The sequence below is a fragment of the Ambystoma mexicanum genome, chromosome 6q, assembly GCF_040938575.1.
Source record: "Ambystoma mexicanum isolate Mex_15411 chromosome 6q, UKY_AmexF1_1, whole genome shotgun sequence".
NCBI classification, from domain to species: Eukaryota; Metazoa; Chordata; class Amphibia; order Caudata; family Ambystomatidae; genus Ambystoma; species Ambystoma mexicanum.
The window spans coordinates 1130308929-1130332018 of NC_090937.1; the positions used below are offsets into that span (position 1 = coordinate 1130308929).

General features: G+C 44.3%; 1 protein-coding gene across 3 annotated transcripts in view; it reads left to right on the plus strand.

Moving 5' to 3' along the window:
- GABRA4 (gamma-aminobutyric acid type A receptor subunit alpha4) overlaps window positions 1–23090 on the plus strand; it is a 654190-nt gene that overhangs the window by 68954 nt on the left and 562146 nt on the right. For all 3 annotated transcript variants that reach the window (XM_069631719.1, XM_069631718.1, XM_069631720.1), the window contains exon 3: window positions 12476–12543. In XM_069631719.1, coding sequence (XP_069487820.1) covers window positions 12476–12543 — 68 coding nt within the window. The remainder of the gene's footprint in view (window positions 1–12475; window positions 12544–23090) is intronic.

Genomic DNA, 23090 nt, shown 5'->3' on the forward strand with positions numbered 1-23090 from the left:
TGCAGAGGACATAGCAGACAACGGCGGAGTGGACAAATGGGAGACCACTGACCACAGCACCGATGAGCCATTGTTATTCATCCCCATGGCCCCAATGAGCCACAATGCTCACTCTTCCCCAGTGTGAGGGAAATGGATGGCAGACTCAGGAGCACGGAGTAACGCCAGGCTGCCTTGACTGCCCTAGTGCAGCAGCACCTCCAGAAGGTGCAGGTGATGCAGGAGAGTGTGCAGGCTAGTGGGCATAAGAATTCTCATGCACTTGACCAGTGTACAAATGCTATAGTACAGATAGCCATGAGGGTACGGGAGGGCAACAGTGTGATTTCATCAATTGCTGAGACAATGGATATGTTCCTCCAGGCATTCCTAGACAGATAGCCCACGGAATTGGTCCACACACCATCCACTAGTTCAACACCTGCTAGTTCCGTGCCTAGAAGCCCAAGGTGGGATTCAATGTGGCTGTTAAGCATGGCACACTGCCGCACACCAGTCACAAAAAGGGGACGTAAATAGGCCCAGGACACACATGTGCCCTGTCTGTGACTTGTGCAAGTACTCCATGCAGGACATGACAGGAGCTGTGTAGAGACAGTTGGGGATGGAGATTGGGGAGGAATAGTTGGGGCGGGGTAGTGGGAGGGATAGTTGAAAAGGGGAAGTGGGGAGGGATAGTTGGGGAATGGGAGTGGGGAGAGATAGTTTGGGCAGTTATTGTTTTTCCCCATTTGTGACTCATTTCATTATACACATTACAGTTGGTGTTGCATTGAAATCATGATAGGACATTGATTAAGTGAATAATTTATTTACTGTGCAGTGCCAAGTGTGTTAGCTGGCATGTGCCACGTGCATGTGTGAAGTGCTAAAAAATAGTGGTAAATCAGGTAATCACATGCAACACAGCCATTCATTGCATCCCTGCGATGTGCCAAAGGCAGTTCATCATCAGTGGCATCCTTCTCCGCCTCTGGTGGTTGCATCTCCATATCGGGGGGCAGTGGGATGGTGCACCTGATACACATGTTGTGCAACAAAACACAGGCCATGACTATCTTGCCCACTGTCATAGGGCTGTGCATAAGTGCTCCCCCCGATCTGCTCAGGCAGTGGAACCTTGACTTTAACAGGCCAAATGTCTGCTCTATCGCACAACGAATACGGATGTGAGCACGGTTGTATCCCTGCTCATGCTGGTTCTATGGCTGCCTCATGGGGGTCATCAGCCATGGCATCAGGGGATATCCAGCAGCACCTGCATGGGAGCGACCGAAAAGGTAGAAGGTCATTGTTGTGCCCGTTTCATTTTGGTACAGTCTGCATAGTGTTCACTAAGCAATGCAAAATTACACATGCTAATGGTGACGTAGCATATGTCATATTTGGGCATGTTCACATGCACATTGTCACTGTGAATGGATGTCCATGCATTGTATGGACCATTTTGCATAGGATCAGGGTGATATTAGGGATTTATGTCTGCACTCATCAATGTCAATGTAATGACAGGTTCTAAACGCAATCGTGGCTTGCCCGGGTGTAAGTGTGCCAGTGCATCACCAGGTGGCAATGTTTCTCAGCCTGCAAAATAGTATTCGGCCTGACACAGCCGGTGTGCCCGACAAGGTAGACCCTGCCGGGCCGCAGATTTGGTAGGCAGGGTTGACACTGGTAAGGATGTTAATCTCTGTTAAAATGAGATTTAATATATTTTTGGGATTCAGTCATGCCTGAAGGTATACTTGCATTCTGATATACATGACGTGCTGTCTGGGAGTGGTTGAACAGCATCAAAAATTATGCCAAAATTATGGATGTGGATATATTCGCAGAACGATACCATACGAGGAATTGAATGGATGGGGAAGGCGATGACAGCCTAATGATTACCTAATGATTGCCACCAAGCCAATAAGGCTTCTCAATATGCGTGGTGGGTGTGTGGTTTTCTGTAACTTTTCCATGGCCCATTCACACCCACCTTCACCTCCGACCCTTTCACTACAACACACATATATGAGACTGGTGTGTGTTTTTATTGTGTTCCAATTCTATAGTTCTATGATGAACATATCACACATTTTTGCACTTCAGGTCACATTCATATGTGTATGTGCACTTGAAACAGGCAGGGGACTTGGCTACCTGGTGTGCGGAATGCTAGTGGTATGGGGGTGATGTGATGCATAAGAATGATTAGTCTCTGCAGCAGGTGGAGTGGGTTGTGCTGAGTGTGTCTGTGCTGGGTTTTGGGACATTGGTGTGATGCATTCTGGTACATGTAGTGCGTTTGATGTTGCAGTACAGTTTTGATGTTGTTATGCATGTGCATGATCTGTGTGGACAATTGACACACGCCAGTCAAGGCCTTGAACTCAGGCACAATATTTCTGTGTTGGACATTGCATTGCACACATGCACTGCTGATAGGTGTTGTATATCCCACCATTCAACACTGCACATGCTTTGGTAGATACACTCACCCAAATGCCAGTTATGCTATGGTGTATTCCTCCCACCCCCATTCAACAGTGAACATGATTTGGTAGATACACTCACCCAACAGCCAGGTATACTATGGTGTATCCTGCCCCCCCCACCTTCAACAGTGCCCATGCTTTGGCAGATACACTCACCCAACAGCCAGGTATGGCATGGTATATCCTGCCCCCTTGCCCCATTCACCAGTGCACATGGTTTGGTAGATACTGTCGTCCAACAGCCAGGTACGCTGTGCTGTATCCTACCCCTATTCAACAGTGCACATGATTTGGGAGATACACTCACCAAACAGCCAGGTACACTCTCTGCTGTGACGTGCCATGTACCCTGGCAGCGTGGAGTTCTGCAGCACCATGGAGTTGTGGGTTGAACCAGGGAATCTGGCACAGCAGTCGGTGATGAGGTGGCCGGCATCACACACCATCTACACATTGAGTGAGTGGTAGAGTTTTCGGGTTCCTGTACATTGCCTCAATGGCATTCCTGGCCGCCAGCTTCCAATGTATATAGTCCAATGCACCTATCACAGTGGGCATGCCAGCAAGGGCTTGGAATTCGATTTTCATGGCATTGACCTGTTCAGTTGTTCTGGGTAGGCCTATGTAATCTACCACGTGCCACAGGAGTGCATCAATGACCTGAAACAGGAAAGCGATAAACAGGGTTGCAATAGCCCATGCAGTTCACCCACAGTGTGTTGGTAATTGCCCGTGGCTAGGAAGTATAGCGCAGACACCACCTTGAGCAAGGGGGGATGGCTGTCCAGATCTGTATGAGGCTGACCACGTCATCATGGATCAGATCCACTATGGATGTGATGGTGTCCCAGTCTAGCTGGTACAGGGTGTGGATCTGGGTTTGGCTCAGGTTGAACGGTGTGGCCCTTATTCATCGTATAGGTGGCTGCCTGTGGGCTGCAACCTGCTGGTCACTGTTGTTTTGCAGGGCCTCTGTGCAGGGCTTCTGTCGCATTCTCTGCCTTCCTGCCTCTACAAGTAGTAGGCATGCATGCAGGGCCTCCAGCTCCAGTACTGCTACTGCTAGCATGGTAGTGTTGGAAGGGGTGTGGGTCTTTGGAGTGGTCCTTTTGTACTTTTGCAGTGCTCATTGGGGCCACCTGGGCTGATGTTGGCCACCTGTGGGCTGTTTCTGCACACCTGACTCTAGTTAATGCCTGGTCCGCGATGCTGGTGTTTCCGGCGCAGATTTCCCGATGTTACCAGCATGTCCATGGCAGTGTTTCGTGTACATGGTGCTCGGAATGTGCACGCACTTACGCCATGCTGGTGTCTCAAGCACGGCTGACGCATTTTGCCACAGATTCCGGTCACAGTGTTGCCGGATAAGTAGGTCAGTTGCGGTGATGGTGTTAGCGGCATCGCAACTCAGAGAATGCTCGACCGGCACCCCTATTTCTGGACCGGCATACTCGTAATGAGGCCCATAGTGTTCAGTGTGAGTAAGTGCAAAACTCACATGGACACCATTAAATCCCTTATCTCTTCATATCTTAGTGCCTATTTGTGCAACATGGTGATTAGGGGCTATTGTTATACTCCCTAAGGTCATGAGTTCGAAATTACATCTATTTGAGTCATTGGTTTCTGTATTACAACACATGCTCAACTTGTTATCTTTGACATGGAATCGAGTTGCTCTTGAACGAAGATAAAGGGGATAACTCTCTTGAAACCTGAAAGGATACTTCCATAATATTATTCCTAATAGCATTCTGCTGGTTATGCAGCTTGAAATTGGGGCATGTGTCTCCAAGTGGCTACTTATGTGGGCCTGAGCAAATAGGGGTGTATGCTTCAGAACCCATACTCATAGCAGAACTATTGATTTGACTCCTTATTCTTAGTTGATGACTGTTTAGTTATTCGATTCATGTATGAATACAGTCTGAATGTGGAGACTTTAGGGCTTACACTAAAGTCCTTATCCCCTTGTTCAGGATGGGTAAGAAGGCATGCATTGTGCTCCACATATAATGTTTGACGCAGGCATCATTTTGGATATCTTACTGGCATATATAAACATAGATGTCTTCACATGTTGGGCGTGGGACGTAGCAGCTCCTTACTTGGATGCTGAACTCACAGCTGTGTTCGGGAATGCTAATACTTATAAAAACAATTATGAGTTGCGTGCCAAACACTCATATTCGAAATGTTACTGTGACTTTAATCTAACGCCTATCATGGAGAGCACCCTTAATTCTTTATTACGTAGCATTTCATTATTATCACCCTTATCAGAAATGTCATAGCCAAAGTAGGTGTTTGAGATCGCAAGATACTGCCAAAAGGAGACGGAATGTAGTCAAAGTTCTTATTACAACAGCCAACTCTCATATATTCAGTGGTCGGAGTGGGCGGGAGCGGTTGGGAGCAGTGCTCCTCTCCTTCTTTTAATTAAGTTTTACAGTTCCTATACTTTTATTTTAAAAAGAAACCGTTTTAAAAAGGAAGAAGTAGAAGCTTTCACTTTCGGTGCACTGCACTGAGAGTTCCCCTAAACAGCAGGAGCATGTGTTTTCGGGTTTGTATTTTGCGTGGGGGGGGGTGGCGATTGGGTTTGTGGGGAGCTGTGCAGGCTGGTAGAGAATATAGTTCCACTACTTCTTTTCGTACACACCGACCGCTGCATATATTTCATCTTGGCACATTCATTTTAAGGTCATTGGATTGAGCATAGTCACAGAGTCTAGCTGTGCTTTGCTTTAATCCTACATAAGTATTATCCACTATTAAAAGGTCATCGGCATATGCGAACCAGAGTATGTGGGTGTTACCAATTTTTCGGTGAGTATTGTCGCCCGCCATGAATATGTCTTTTTTGTTTGATTCATATATATTCAAAAGCATGGGAGCCAAGGTGCACCCCTGCTTCACACCACTAAACATTCCTATCCCTCCGGAAGGTAGGCCATGGCTATTTAACTTTAAATTAAATACCCAATCAACCATTCGGGCAGACCAGACACCATAAGGTTGGTCCAGAGCTTAGTTCTATTTACAGTATCGAATTTAGTGTTCAAGTCGATAAAAACAATATGCAAAGAGGGTTTATCATTCCTATATGCATTGACAATTTAAACATTCAGTATTTATTATTATGCATAGTCGCATTTCCTGCTCTAAAGGCTGTGTGAAAAGGGCTTAGCAAGCTATGATTTTCAACCCCTGCTGACAATACTTTCAATACAAATTTTGCAAATAGTTTAGAACTGGTTTCTAATGAAGTCCACAACCTAATTCCTTGGGTCGCCCCGGTGTCCCTTTTTATGCACAGGTTATGCATAGGTTTTTCCCACCTTCCAACACAATTTTACATAACCAATATAGTCTAATGGAGCAATAGTCTGTGTTTTTAAGGATCAAGTTAGGCAGCCCATCTGGGATGGGGGCTTGAGAGGTCTCTAACCTCTTTATGCATTTAAATATGTACTCTTGTGAGATATCAAGATCCCTCTCACAGCATCTAACCTCTACAGTTGTCCTCATACAACTATCAATGGTTTCCCCCACAAAACAATCCCCTGTATCCTCTCCTATATGGTTAAGTAGCGTTTTTGCATCTTTATCTCTCTCAACATTTAAGACCTTCCAGAATGTATTCAAATTGCATTTCACTGATCACCTATGTGCCTTCACCCAATTATTGTCTCAGGTCCCTGAATCAAGTTGTATGCCTTCACCTGATCATTACAGTATTTTAACACCAGTCTACATTATCTGTACAAGAACATTTCTGCTTTACTAATCCGAGCATCAAAAGGAGCAGAATGCTTTACAGGACAGCTCACCATAGTATTATTACGTAGGGAATGAAACCAGAGGTAACCTTCATAATTTGATTCACAATCTCTTCCAAGTGTAACCACCAGGATTATCACCCCAAGGTCTACCATTCATCTTCACTAATTTCCAATGGTGGGCAAACTCAATCCATCTAAATCCTTGTCTATTTTCCTGACTTTGTTTCATCACCTAGTGCTACCCAACAGATGTGTGTTCACCACATACAGAATCATTTGTTTATTTGTTTATTTGTTTATTTATTTGGTATTGTGCGCCAAACCCATTAGGTAGCCGGGCGCAGTAGAGGTCAAGACAGCTTAAGCTTGGTTACATAATGTGTACAAAGAAGCACAGTTTGAAAATAGGTTGCCAGGATGGTTACAGTGGCATACAGAAGGAAGCAAGTTAAGAGACATGCAGCAGAGACAGGAGTGCAAGGTACCGAGAAGGTAAGCTAACAGTCATTCGTTCGTAGCCATTTAATTATATTGAGTCTAAATTTAGGATATGGTTGTTCCTTTCTGAGGTCAAACGGTAGTGCATTCCAAGTTTGTGCTGCAATAACTGGGAAGCTAGATCCTCCAGCTGTCACACGTTTAAATCTAGGCATTTCCAGGGTATGGGCATTGGCTGTTCATTGACACCATGGACATTCAGATCACCCCGCCACATGATCATTTAATTAGCATTATTTAATAACATGTCATTCATCACTTCATAGATATTTGACATGATGCTCTGAGTCTGAAAACCCCAAGAGGGATCATATATATATCACACAAAAGTATCTTGTTAATCCCCGCATAACTCATGACCCCAATACAAATTACTTTTAATAATCACAGCCAGGAGTATCAATCATCATGGAGGTACAACACGACTTAACCCAAACCAACAAACCACCCTTCAGACAACCCCTTTCCACCTTAACCACCTGCTTACAATATGTGATATATCCATCCACGTGAATATTTGATTGCAGCCGGCACTCCTGCAAACAAAATATATCAGAAGACATAAAGAGGTCACCACCCCGCCTCTTTACAGTAAGTTGCCTGTGGCTCTTAGTGTTCCATGACATCAAGCTTATCTGTCAATTCCACCTAGAAGGATTTGATGGAAGAAGCCTGACAAGCCAGGATCACTCTGCCTCAGTCTTTTTGGAAAGGGCCGGGTTTATGATCTAATAAAAGGGCCGCAGAAATAGTTTGACCACTTCTGGAAGTAGTTACTTTCAGGCACAGTAGTGCTAGTCTATTCCTGTAATCTGCTCTTGGTCTGGAAACAATGTTGTATCCCGTAAATAAGTCAAACCGTGTTCACAATTGATGTAGAAACGCATTGAGCAAAAGCACAGTTCAATCTGGTTTCATCCAGAAAGTCTATAAATTCAGTATCCCTTGTGCTCAGCACATTTGGGAATAACTGTTTAATCACAAAAACCATATCATCTTTAACAAGACTAGAGCCCGGTACCCCATTAACTTCTCTCGATCTTAATTGACCTTCACGTTCTCTTACTCAGAAGACTAATTTGTGCCATGACTATGTATAGACTCTACATCATCTATATCAGGGGGGTCCGGCCCTTCCAGTACATTTTTGTGGATTCCATGTCTTGAGCCACGCCCCACTGTGGGGCCTGCTGGTCCGCATTTGCAGGAACCGAGTCGTCCAATCTTGTGTTGCCACTGATCCGACATTCTCCCCCAAATAGGATCTAGGCCCATCATGATTAGAGAATCGTTTCCTATGGTAAACAGAATATCTGTGTGCATACCCAGAGTCTCATTGATTTTTCCAGAGTTTTAACAGTATTTTCAATGTGAATTGCATTGTCCCTAATTACGCCCCTTTAGATAGCATTCCCTTGTTATACTCTGTGTCAACCTCATCCCCAACTCTTTCTTGAAACAGTCCTGGAGTAGCTGATATTTTGGTAGTCTCCAACTGCTTATGACAAATTTCCCTACTAGGTTCCCTGGGCAACATAACAGAGTTCAACGGTTCAGGCCCTGTCAGGACTTCACACTCTCTTTGCAAGGAATACCATAGGTTTAATAGTGAGTTGTTATTGTACATAGGGGGGAGGGTATGCATCTCCAATCATTCTTGAGCTTTCAGCAATCTTGTTAGAGCTCAAAACTACCATGCTGTGGTCTTTAGTTACTTAATTTAATAATTTATTACCAGTGTTTGCTGCAGGAAAATATGCCGTAATCTTATTGCCTCCCACGACATATTCTTCTGGTGAGCTACTTATCTGCCCTTCCTTAGCCCCCTCCACCACTTCTTCATGCCCCGAGGCTGGCTGAGCCATAGGGTTTTCCCTCCCAATATTTACAGTTCTCTTTCTTCAGGGCACGGCAAACGCATGTTCATTGAAACCGGAAACTAATGCACTACGTCAGTAGAACTGGAGCAGCCGCTGTAACACAAGCAATTCCCCTGCTGAGGCTCCCCTGTAAGTCACTAGTCTCACCAGATGCTTTAGTGAGTGAGTAAAATCCTTATTGTAATAATAGATCAAGTGAGTAGGAGTGCATGGGGGGCTTATCTGGGCACTGGCATTGTTGTCCCTAGATGTTAGTTATGCTGTGCAGATACCGATGTCACCGCTGCTCCTGCAGCAGCTGCCATCATTGCACTCCGCTGAACTCCGCATGGCACTCTGCACTGCCTACAGTGTTTTGTTGATTCACACCAAGCACCTCCTGCACTCAGGGACAGCCACAAAAAAACACTAATGATGTGCTCCATGGGTAAGATATCTTGCTGATGCAGCCGTAACTTCACTCGGCTGCACTGCAAGTCAGAGGTACCATCATGACATGGTAAATTGGGTGATGGGGCATCGAGATATGTATGTGCATGTTCCTAGTGTACTAGTCAACTAGTGCAGGAGAGGAAGGTGAGTTATGATGTTCTGGACACTGCTAGTGAAGATCAAGGAACCCATAAAGATCTGAAGAGTGTAGCTGCAAAGTCTATTGGTCAAAAAGAAAAAAGAATAACTAAATTAAGTGAAGGGTAATATTTGTAGTTGGAGGTTCAAGGTGAATATAACATGTCAATATAACCCTACTGGTTTTGTTGGGCCTGTAATATGAAAATAGAAGTACTTGAATATTTGTGATCGTTAATTAGAAAGAGAGGTGATGTACGAGGGCTAGAAATGTTGGCAGCTTCACTTGGTGATTCATGGGCAGTGCGGCACATTTCTCGCAGGGATGACCTGTTATGGTTGATAGTTCATGCAGGAACAGGCTAGGTGGTGGTCTGAAAGTGACAGCAACTGATTGCTGGAGGTTTAGCTAAAGACCTCGACAAACCTTTTGAAAACTTATCCACGGTAGTGGACCCATCTTTTATAAATGTTTTGTCCCTACAGCGAGACTGGGATGGGATTTTGAAGACTTATGAATCATTCACAGATTTGGGTCAGGCTTCCAGGTCTCGCTCAATAATTCATTGTCCAGTCTGCAGTGATGGACACGAAATGAATATCAGCTATATTGATCAGATTTGTCAAGCCAATAAGAGCCCAGGCAGGTGATTTGATGAGTTTGTCCAATTATTGCTTCCAATCAAAGGCCGCCAATCTTCTAAAGGGCACTCTTTCCGCTACGAATGTCCCTGCCCACTTCCTGTTTCTTTATGGGGTTTGATAGGCTGTGAAGGGAGGTGTTGCACAGGGCTGACTCATACTTGGAGGGCAGCTGAATCTTTTGGTGAGTTTTAGATGTTTTTGAAGGAGTTTGGAGGACAGTTTTCTGTTTGTTGTTTGTTCTTCGTGTAGTATCTTTTTGTCAGTGTGTTTCAAAGCCAATGTTCTGTTTCCTTTTGTCTAAGTGTTTGTTTATTTTGAGACAGTGTCTTATGTTCGATTTCCTTCATTAAAAGGAAAAAAATAACCTTTTGCCTTTTCCCCTTGTACCTTTGCCTTTTTGTGTTCTTTTATCACAGTGCTCTGGTTCTCACATACATGTTTCTCAGCCTTAATGGCAGTTGAAATAGTGCTCCATCTATCAAACTGGGGGACAAAGTGGAAGAAGGCTGGGTGGAGAAGGAGAAGAAGAACTACACTTCTCTTGCATGATTTTAGGGTAATGATTTGTGGGCCCAGGATACAGAGGACCGCCAATCATCTGAGCTGGGACGAGGGGTAGGTGAGGGTGAGAAGACATTAGGAGATGTCTAAGGAGTGGGAGAGGAGGCAGGGCCAGTAGATGATGTCCCAGGAATGCCAAACACAGAGGCAGGATGTGGAGGACATTATGCAGCACCTGTACTAAGGTAATGGAGGAGCAATCAGGCATCTCCATCATATGGGAGGGAGGAAGGGCCACAGAAAGCACCCTAAAGTGGATGTTTACTTTGGGCCCTGACTGGGTGGGTGCTCAGGGAAACGACAAGTATGTGGAGGTGCCACTTAAGAGGTTCACTCACCATAAGGGGAGTATGAAGAGGATGGGCCGTTAGTGGTAAAGGTGGCGATGGCAGAGGGGAAAAGCCAGGATTATCCTCACAGAGTGGGTGACCTCAACCTCCACATCCCCCACAGGGTCTTTCGTGTGGCTATTTCACCTTGCAACAGGTAAGACTATCAGTGGTGAGAAGCCTTAGATATTCTGCCACAGGGGCCATCTTGCCTTCCTACAGGAATCTATTGATTCCTATGGCAGGGTATGGGTGTCCCAAAATGGAGGACACTCAGAGCCACTGCCAAGCAAACATATAGCTGCCACCGGCCCATACCCTGCTCTGTGGGAAACACACGTGCCTCAAAACACAAATAAGGGGTAGAAGGGTGTACCCCCAGCCCTGGTTGCCATAAGGGTACCCCATGGGTGTTTTTTCACCAAAATGAAAACATGAAGAGCAGCACTGCCAGAGGTCCAGGCTGGACCTCAGTTGCAGAAATCACAGAGAAAACACACACAGATAAGTTGCAGGATTGTTGGGGATTCTTGTGAAATTGGCGCTGCACATATAGTTTAAGTGTTTTGATTAAATTGAATTCGTGGTCAGTTTGTTGGTTCTCAATTCAAAAAATGAGGAGAACTTGTTGGTCCCATGTGTGCCATTGGTTTTAACCCACGAGTACAGATAAATCCACCTGGGGCATTGAGCACTGCCCCATTCGGTTCTTAGAACAAGCTGCTACCACGCACCCATCGCAAGGAAACAAGCACAAGCGTGGCAGTCAAACTTTTGCGGTGCTTCTAACCCCCCTTTCTTCAACACACATAGAAGTGGTAGGACATGGGCTAAGAGGCCCTGTGCCTACATAAGGCATTTCCAGCATCACAGGGACACACCCAGGGAGTTACAGGCAGAGTACAGATTTAACAGAGGTTTGGGAATGCAAGGGTTAGTGAGCTCTGGGGGTGCGAAGTGATTGGCTTGAGTGACATCATAGATAACTCAAAAGATGCCCACACTGTCTAAAACGTAACTCAAGCTCAGTCCCCCTATGTAGTAAACATGCCTTTATTGATGAAATTATGTACTTTTTGTGAATGTCTCATTACATCTTGGTGTATATAAGTATTTTCCATTTTGAATCTACATTCATCAACGCCTTATTTAAAATGACTAAGTCTCCCTCTTTCGGTGTTATGCCCTTTTCATACTCAAGACTAGCATCACGCATCTGACTATCCTCTACTCGTTCACTTATAAGTCATCCTTTGTATGTACTCGGAAGTCTTAACGTGTGTATGCTACAAGAATCATGAGACTTCAGAACGAAATCTAGGCTGCTCGGTTTGTGCTCTAGAAATAGCAAAGCTATATCCCACTGTATTTGAACAGACTAGGTTAAGGGTTCAGTGGAATCCCTGGCCTCACAATTAGTGGTAGATATTTTTTGCTATGCAAGGGAAAGATACCATTATACAACAAATGTTTCCCGGTATAAAGGCAATATATAATTTTGGTGAAATAGAAAGACAAACTCTTAAAAAATAAAGACATATTGAAAAGAACATATTTTAAAATGTCCTTCATGTGGTTTAATGACGTTTTAATGATAGATGGGTTCTTAACAAAATATTTATTTGACATATTTTCCTCAAGCAAATGTGATATGTTTTCTCACATTATGTATACATATTTATTTTCTGAAAATCAAATGTTTATAACTTATTTCAATTATTCAGGTCCTGTTACAGAGGTCAAAACAGACATATATGTCACCAGCTTTGGACCGGTATCAGATGTGGAAATGGTATGTAATTGATTATCTTCATATAATTACACAATCAGGGAAAGCTTGTGCTCTAAGTTTGAAACCGATTGTAAAGAAAAGCAATTACACACGCACTACTTTTTTTTTACACTGGCTAGAGACCCACTCTTGCTGTGATTGTATCACTAGGGGGCATTTCACTTCTACCATATTCTGTCTCAGGGAACCCTTCATAATGCTACATTTCATTGTTTCAAACAAGAAATATTTTATGCAAGTTGTAGCTCGTTTTAATTATAAGAGAGAGCCTGTAGTCACTCCCTCTCTTTCCAAATGCTCTTCGTCCCTCAAGTTCCATTTAATTGTTCTAATATTAGCAAGAGACAGTCACAGACAAAGCTAATATATATTTTCAACAGCAACATGTTATTTATGTTAGTCTAAAAAACGGCTAAAGGAAGAAGAACAGGAGTGGGTACCAGCACCGTTAAGAAAGAGTAAGGTATATAGTAATACATGAAAGTAATAATAATAATAATAATAATAATAATAATAAGAATAATAAGAATAATAAGAATAATAGTTCAACCGTCCCCAAACAGGCATTATTGGGTAAAGTATAAAAATACGAATGAGCAGAGCAACTAACTCAGGTGCTGTGTGCTCACATCCAACGTTATACAATAAACCAACTTAGATTTTTTAATAGGTTGCAAGCATAGAAGTACTTGGAAAGGTTCCGAAGTTTGTAGAACAAACCTTCTTAATTATCCATTTAATTCATGGGGTTGAGAACAGAAGCACGCAGCCAAAAAGGCCAATGCGAATACTAGATCCTTCCTCAGGGCAAATCCATCCTTCTCAATGGATAACATCTGCCGCTCCATCTCGTGAGAAATCCACATGATCACACAACAGACTTTGAATATTATGTATGTTTTTGGTGGAATATTGAGAGGGAGAAGTTTGGCCTGACAAAGGATCTACGATCCAAAATTCATTGGCCTTTTCATTTGATTGCTTCTGCTCTCAGCCTCCTGGAGTATATGGATTACTACAAAGATTTGTTCTGCAACCTTTGGAATTTTTTTTGAGTTTTTCTTCACTTGAAACATATTGAACAAACTAGCCTGGTTTCTTAGTTTATTTTATAATATTGACAGTGCGCACACAGAGCCTGCGTTAATTACTCTGGGCTTCCCTCTTTTTGTCTAAAAAAAACACACCTATAACTTCAGAAGAACTAGCTTTTCTTTGACTGACTCAACTTCAAAACGGTTTAGTTCAAAGGGTCTATGAATCCTAATGAAAAAGGTCAAAATCAAGCTTACTTAAATAGCTATTTCAACTGGATTTAAGGTCTTCATATCTACACTCACCAATCACAAATATACTGAGAAGAGTTATTTTGATTTTCTGCAGTGTGCAGTCTCATTCTTTTAGACTTGGGGCCTCATTACGACCCTGGCGCTAAGGGATTACCGGTACCGGTAAGGGTACCTGTATGTGTAATCCCTTAGCACCTGAATACGAGGTCCCTTTGCGGGTTCCCACCTTAACGGCTGGTTTTACCATCCGTTAAGGAATGGACCCGCAAAGGGACCTTGGTGCTAATTACGGTACCGCAATTTGCGGTACCGTAATTACCGCCTTCCCCATTCCCATTATGCCCTATGGGGCAAAAATGGGAATGGGGAAGGGCCATAGAGGAAGGGGGAATTACCGCCCCGCTAACCTTGTAATGGGGTGGTAATTCCCCTTTTCTCCATGGCGGAGTCGGTAAGTTACCGGCATGGACCATGGTGCTATTAACACCATGGTTTTCTGCCTGGGTCGTAATGAGGCCCTTAGTATGGTTGAACCTTGGTTGCATTGCAGTCATTGAACCATACACGTAAGAGGTTTATTGTAGTATTTTTTTCATGTTGTCAACGAAAAATATTGAAAAGGTGTTGATAGTACGATTATGTCAACTTAAAATTTGGAGCTAGAGAAGCCCCTAACGATAGGAGTGATAAGTGAAGCTATTGTTAAACTTGCTTGTTAAACTTGCTTTGTCTGTTGGTTTAATATACGGATTGTTAATAAATATTACCATTTGCTAATCACTCATACTGTCAAAATAGTATTCTTAACAATTACCATGAACTGTTTACAGTTTATAACCATTTCCTCCTCTTCAAGTATATATGAGCTTGATGCTTTGCAGTATTGTACACGTGGGTCCTTTCTCCTCTCTGCCTTTCTATTTATGAGAAGATGCATAGTCTGTTCAGTCATTCTTGCCACGGAAAAATCCTTAACAATTATTTGTCCATTCATGTTTTTCTTTGGAGTCAATGTCCTTGTGTCATTGTAATAACATGTCACCTATTCGTTCATGATGTATGTTGTGTAGAAACACACAGTTCTCAGTAGCTATCAGTTCCATTTTAGACCAGCAACAAAAGACAACCCAACTGTGCACTAAGACGGTAGACATGAATACATGTGTATAAAAGCAGTGCCAATCTGAAGGAACTGTTGATGCTATTGAGAGGTGACCTATTTGCTCCACAATGGCCATGGCTTGTCAGTTTAATTTCCAATCGCAATTGCGTAACATGAATCAACAATACGTTGCAGTAGGTGTAACTCATTGGGGCTGATTCTCAAAATGTTTTCTTGAGCAATTGGAAGATGCACCAGAAAATAAGCAAAAGAAAAAGATGTGCATGATTTAAAAAATGGGCATCTGCAAAATGCACCAGTGCGAATAAACTTTGGAAAACCATGGCAAAAGATGCTCAAAGTGAGCATAACACATGGGAATCAGCTAAACCAAGCTTACAAGTGGGAGGTGGTCATTTAAAATGCAAACCATTGTTAATGTGCCCCATTCTTCTGCAGGTAACACTGCATTTTACAGTGGGGATGGGGTCTTAATAGACAAACAATGCAAGGATTTGCCATCTCCCCACAAGTGAATCTGATATTAGCCTTGCATGTCTTGGCAACTGACCCCTCCCACAGGACCGGGGATAGATCACAGTTACATGCTCTACACAAGGTCCTCAAATTAATCATTGCATCTGCAAGATAGTACATAGCCGTTCCGAATAACCCCGGGACAACAGAACAACAGTACATGAAGAGGCAATAATGGCATTGTTAAGCGGCTTCACTTCAACACTACAGCTAAGTCAATGCCTAGTCTGGGATGCTGAGGGAAACCCTTATTGATATATTTTTAGGTCCAGTTCATGAACTCTGGATGACAACCCTTATATAACACCCCTCTCTTAGAATCCCCCTGACCCCACTGAGCCAAGAAGTAGGTTTGTTTTGCAAATTAAAAGGTTTATTTGAAAATTAAAACAATATATATATATATCACACTTCTATAAATAAATTGATAATGGTTATTACACTTGTGAATATGAGCAGTAATCAGCAAGAGGTAACTTATGAATAGGAACAGAAGAATAAGGTGGGAAAGAATGCTTTATATGGTTCAAGGAAACATGATGAATGAAATGCAGTACAGAAAATAACTTGATATGGCTTCAACAAAAGACAATGTAATCACTTTTCCTTGACAATTCACCCCCCTCTATGCAATGTAAGAAATGGAAGGAGAGCACACAGTCTTCAAGAATCCCAACAAAATGCAATACGAAATGCAGTTCCCCCCAGGCAAGCTTAGAGGAAACAGGTAGAAGTTTGAAACACAGGCCCAAAATGCTTTTAAATGTGATGGCAACGGATGGGAAAATGTGCTAACTGATTTTAATTCCCTCTAGAGATTCAGGGTGAGTGAGAGATGCTTGTTGGTATTAGTTCAGGCTCACTTTAGCAATGCTCTAAGAGTTATTACCAGGTTGCAAACGGATTTTAACAAAGGAAAGAATGGAGCTGCTATTTTGACAAGTGGAGAAATTGAGCCAAAATCGCAAATCGCAGTAAATTTCACGAGTGCGTAAATCGCGATTGCGGGAAAAGTATAGGGTAGATTTTTGGATTTAAAGTAAAACTCAAAATGACAGGTGACAGCTTGCAGCTGCAGAATTGACAGGTGACAGTTGTGCAGCTTTACAAATGACAGATGACACGATTTCTAGGAGGCTGTTCTAATTAGGTTAAAATAGCTTGGATTAGATTATTTTAACTAAGAGATTGGTTCTGCACAGTTCTGCTAGGTACTCACAATATAAATTTGAACAAGGCCTCGTCACGGATCTGGTCACCACGTCTGGCGGCGGTTCTGTCTGCTCGGCGGGTCAATCAGGCAACGGTTTTGCTCACAGCGATCCGGATCTCTGGTTCTGCTCACAGCGGTCTGGGTCAGCTCTGCTCTGCTGGTCTAGCCTCTCTGGATACAGCGGCCTCTGGTTCTGGATACTGCTCTGCTTTCCGGTCCGGATCAAGTGGATTCTGGATGTAACACTGCTTTCTGGGTACTGGCAAAAGTTCTTGGCAAAAGAATTCAGACAGCTCGCCCGGCTGTGGAATAGTTTGCAAATGATTTTAAGGATGCTGAGGCCTGCTGAGAAGAGTTCTCAGTTTGTTGGTTTAGGCCCTTGCTTTAAGTTCTGAAGTAAATTTCTGGTCTCTGAAGATTGATGGATGTGAAGTCTGGAGTCTCCCGGCAGAGCGTCCCGCAGAAAATGGAATTGAATGTCTCTACCTGTCCCAGCAGTCTCTTTTTATGTGTTTTGGAAGTGGGTGTGTGCGTGGCATAACTGAGCCTGCCCCTCTCTACTTGTCATTGGCCCAATTCTCCCCTCTCCCATGATTTTGGGAAGGAAACGGATTGTCATCATGATGAGGTCCTTTTATGGGTCAGAGGATCCTCCCCTGGTCAATTTGCCCACAAATCTATATTTGATTCAAATACATATTTCCCAGATACACAAGTGGTTGACATTACATGTACACATTATATATTCCTTATGGTCCATGCTTGTCCGCCTCTGATCTTCCTGGGGGCTTGCATTAAAAAATGACAACATTTTGCGCTTTTTGACTGGTATACCAATATCAGACATTTACCAAAAATTACACACATGTGCGCAATGAATATGGACATTAATTGAGGAAGTGTCAGATTTTTAACATGCAGACATTTGGAGTAAGACCCTATTTTCCACTAGCAACCCCCCAGCATCACCACAGGGTCCTAACACCTCTTAAAACGTGCACAGAAAAATCACAAGAATAATGATATTACTTATATAATTCTGACAAGTCCGCACTATGAGTTATCTATCTTTTTAAAATTATGCTCTGGCCCAGATGGGTATGGTTTAGGTTCCAAAGCACATGGGGGAAGCTTCTGTCTGCCCCCGCCTCCAGCTCGGGTGGCTCCCAGAGGCACTTCTCCTCCCACTTCTCCCAAGAGGAAGCCACTTTACGGCCCCCCCAATATAACATTTGCCTGAGTCCAGGACAAGGCTTTGTGCAACCTCCTGCAGGTGCCCCTCCCCTAATCTAATCAGAGAGGTGTCAACTCCTTTTGGTGCGGAAGCAGGATGCAGCTAGGCCTGGGATGAGTGGCTGAGCAGGTTTCTCCTGTCGGGGGTAGTTGTCAGGCAGAATTCAGCTAAATGTCACTTTTGTTCCCAGTTTTCTACATTCAAATCCAACTTACATGCAGCTATTTTTATATATACATTAAATAATTACTTCCTTCAAGTCATTTCAGAATATAGTTTTACATTGTATCCACCTCTTAGCAAGTATTTCCTTGGTCTGTTTTGGGTTCCTCTGTTCAGTTTTACACAAAAGTCTGGTGGTTTTAAAATGCCGGCTTTCTGATAGTGGTGAGTACCGGTATTGCAACCATTTTTGGGATTAAGAAAATGAATTCCCCACAGTTCTGAGTTGCTTTTTGGCAATCAGCATTGCCATTCCCAATGGTTTCAGGCTACTGTGTGTGTAGCCCAATGGTGGTTTTAGGCAGTGCCCTTCTGTGCTCACAACATAGGCAAAAATGGGTGGCAGCCTATTCTTCATGTTTTCCCTGTGCACTCTCTGGGGAGTTCTGGCCATCATGATGTTTTCCATGCCAGTACTGCACAGTTTTATGGTAGGGCTTGGATGCATGGGTAAAAACATCCCACAAGCCCCCCCTCTTGCGATGGCCATTCTGTCCTTTCACTGATGGAACTCGCAAGATCTGGGATGTTCGCCTCCTCTTCTTCCAATTCCATAGATGGCACAGTTCAGCATCTTTTCCTCCCTCCAGTCGATCAATCAGTTCTCCTTGCTGGTCCTGATGGGAGGATTGGGCGGTACCTCGGGCCCCTCGGATCTTCGCTCCCGGTCCCCAGGTCACCTTCCTTGGTCAGTCTCCATGTTTTCTTTCTCCTAGGACGACAAATGAAAGCGGCAATACCTATTCATAGACATTTCTCCCCCACTATTGATATAGTGGGGCAACATATACATTTTATACTTTAATAGACATAGCATTCCAATTTTTAAAAACAAGATATAATTCAGAGACAGTGGCTTACAAGCATCATAATATTTTAGAGACTATATATGGGATATTTTAGGGTTGGAACTGAATTACTCTGGAGCGGCCCCCTCTGGTATTCCAGAGGACTCCTCCAGTTGCTGCAGAGTGTGCCTGTGATGGCAACACTTCAGCTGATTAATATGGACCCACTTATCTTCCCCTTCCGCCAAATTACCTTTGGGGATGCAGATGTTGTAGGCCACAGGGGAGATCTTGTCTATAATTTCAAACGGTCCCTTCCAGGTAAGCAAACATTTTCGCTGTTTGGCCTGGTTCCTTTGGAAATTGTATAGATAGACCCGGTCCCCCACAGTATATTCCTTCCTGGTGGTCTTCAGGTCGTAGTGGGTTTTCAGGCTATCAGATTCCGCTGAGGAGCATAGGCGAAAGCATGCTGAAGGTGTTTCTCCACATACTCATGAGTTGTGGAGGCATTTATCAGTGTCTGCTCTTGGGTCCTGTAGAGCAGATGCTGGGGAAGCACCATCTTGCGCCCCGTCATCAACTCAAATGGTGACATTTTGGTTGCAGATGAAGGGGTAGATCTGATGGCCATTAGGACCAGAGGTAATCGGATATCCCAACTTAGCCCAGAATCTGCCACAAACTTTTTTAAAATGCTCACAATGGTTCGGTTGTATCTCTCTACTGCCCCAGAAGAAGCTGGCCGGTAAGCAATATGTAGCTTTCTTTTGACCCCCAGTATCTCCCACATCTTTGTCATTACTTCACTAGTGAAGTGGCTAACTCTGTCTGACTCAATCCTTTGAGGTAGACCACAACGGGAAAAGATGTGGTTAATCATCAGGGCAGCTGCTGTTTCTGCCTTGCAGTTTGGGGCCGGGAGACATTCCCCCCACTTGGTAAACAAGCATGTAACGGTCAACATGTACTTGTTTCCTCTAGACAAGCGAATTACAGGGCCTACAAAGTCGATTTGCAAATCTGACCATGGCAGTGTCATCCCCCTCTTTTGGAGAGGCGCACGGTGTGTGAGGTATGATGGCTGAAATTGTGCACACACAAGAGACCCCTTCAAGTATTGGTCGAGGTCCTTCCCCATGTGTGGCCAGTATGCAACCTCTCTTAAGATTTCCAGTGGTGTGTGAAACCCCCTATGACCGGCTGTGGCCGCATCATGGGCGTGACTTAACATCAGGCTTCGGAATGAGGTAGGAACCACCCACTGATCATGGCCAGCTTGGGATTTCCTTACCAACAGCCCGTCTTGGATCCAGAACATCTTTGGACATTTCATCAACACTCTTAGGTCCTCTTTCCCAATGTAATCGGTATCCGTCAGGGGAAAGTTCTCAGGGTCCTCAATGTGTTGGTAAAACTTACCAATTATTGGATCCCCCTTTTGAGCCTAATCAAATCAGCATCAGGGGTCTCCTTACTCCATTGTGCAGTTGAAAGATCATTGTGAGCATTTGTCTGGGACCTAGTGATAGCAGTGACCTGGAGTTCCCCAAACAGGGACTCTGTTTCTATAAGATACCCTTGGATGGCCCCGGTTTTAGCCAGCTGATCAGCTAAGTCATTTCCAGTTTTGTCTGGTCCCTCTACTTTGGAATGACCCTTGATCCTTTTCCAGTAGATGGTCATCCCATTCGAGGTGACCAGATCATCAATGTTTTGGATTAACTTCCCATGTTTCAAGGGTTTGTTATTAGCACATAACATGCCTCTGGTTTTCCAGTTAACCAGGTGCTCCACGAACCATTCCGTACATAATCCGAGTCTGTGATTATGACCAGTTCGTGGAGTTGATGTTGGACAGCAGTGAGGATGGCCTGATGCACAGCCATCAATTCTGCCACCTGACTACTTCGGGGACCAATTTTGTATCCAGCAGAGGGTTCTGGGGACTCATTCACCCATGCATTCCCTATGCCGGCCACCAGTTCTTTCTCCCCGTGGTTGTAAACATGGTAAGAGCATCCATCCACATAGACAGTGGGCATTCCCTCACACTTGTCCTCTTCAAAGATTTTGTGTGGGGAATTGAGGTATGCCTCCATGTTGTCCTTGATTTTTAGACTTTCGTCCTCGAGACAGTTTTCTCTGGCACAATCATGCAAGTCAGCCAGACCTTGCGCGAGGGGACTCTTCTTGTTTTGGCCATATCTGACCCCTACAGGAAAGCATTGCATTGACAGAATCCAGGAAGTAATTCGGGAATTACTCACATTTCCGGCCCGGATTCAGTCACTTTGGAGATATTGCAGAGGCTGGTGTCGAGTCTCCACTATGATGTGTTCCAACTGGATAAACGGGTGGTAATTCTTCAATGCCCACACCATTGCCGGGAGTGCCTTCTCACAATCGTTGAATTTTTCCTCCACAGAGGATAAAGTTTTGCTCATATAGGAGATTACTTTATTGATCTTGTGTCATGATCTCTGCTTCCAAAAGATAAGGACTTGCCCGACTCCCTTGGAAGCAGACCCATAACCCCGGTTCCGAGTGCCAGCCAGTCCCAATTGGGACCTTTTGGACCCTGTCCTGGCGCCAGTGGCACCAGGCTCATAAAGATGCCCAGTCCCAGCGCTGGAAGCGTCGGGCTCATAATGCTTCTACGGTCTTCAGTGGCAGCGCATCTCTTACCTGGTCCATCGGCTGTCACCAACGCCTCGCGCTGCATTCCGGCATCTGAAAGACAAAGGCTTACCTACTCTTCGCATGCTCCGGAGGCCTTCGGCGCTGCATCCCGCATCTGAAAGACAAAAGAAGGTGCGTTTAAAGACATTGGGCAACTTTATTACTCACGTGCCATTACTCCTTCCCACGCCGAATCCAGTGGGTATTCCAGCACCTTTCAGCTTCTCTAAAGCTCCGAACTTGTACCTGCAAGATAAAAGGGACAGTTAGTGCGCATCGTGAAGCAGGCTACAAGCGCTTACTTACGTGCTTCCAGGCGCTTCTATTCCTCACGCGGGTTCGATCCTCAACTCTCATCAGCCCGCCATCCGCCATCGCCGGAACCCTGCAAAACAATAGATATCATTACAAAAGACTTTTAAGACATTTGAAGTGCCCAGAACTTACCGTTCGTGCAGTTAACGACGGACAGCAGTCCTCTGAGGTCAAGAGGCCTGCACCCTTATCCAGTGAAGAAACTGGTTACGGCACCCTGCCCCGAGGCAGATGGAGAGCTCGGCGTTCACTTACCTAAGACATCTTACTCTTCAAGTCAGACATACAGTGCACAGAGGTCCAGCCCAAAGAGCCAACCGTGAGTTACACATCACCTTTGAAGATACGGCATTCACCCAGTCAAGACCGGCGCCTCTGCGGGAATCAGGTGAGCGTTACAGAACACAAAGACTACCGCAAAACTCCCACCCAGGCGCTATGGAAACCTCGGATACCGACCAGCTAGCCCAGTTACTTGGGGAACTAAGAGCAGAAGTGCATGCAGCCCGTCAGGAAACGAATGCTCTAAGAAGGGAACTGATTATTTCCAAGGAGCGAACCGACAATCTCGCTAGTCAATTGCTACATTCACAAGCCGGACAAACTCCGTTACCTGCATCAGGGGCAAATCTTCCTTCAACATCCTCTACGAACCCATTGCAGATAAACCTACCTGGGAATGTACCTCTGGCTCCGCCCGAACGATTTTCTGGTGACCCAAAGAGGTTTGCAGTATTTATTAATCAGTGCCGGTTGCACTTCTTATGCCGGCCAGCAGACTTTCCAACTGATCAAGCTAAGGTAGCTTTTGTGCTTTCGTACCTTAGTGGCAATGCGGCAGACTGGTCGATCCCTCTAGTTAATCAAGATGATCCGGTTCTCCATGATTTTCAAGCTTTTCAGCTCAGTATGGAAAAACTGTTTGCAAGACATTCACAGGGGCAGGCCTTGGACAATGAGCTCCTTTCATTGCGACAGGGTAATCAAGACCTTTTGGCTTATATTGCGTCTTTCAACAGACTGATAGTGGAAACTCGATGGCCTGAGGACAAAAGGATTACGCTGTTTTATAGAGGTCTACGTGGAGAGCTCAAAGATGTGTTACCCCAAGTAGTGAATCCCCCGCAAGACTGTTCGGACTATATTGACTTAGTCGTTCAAATTG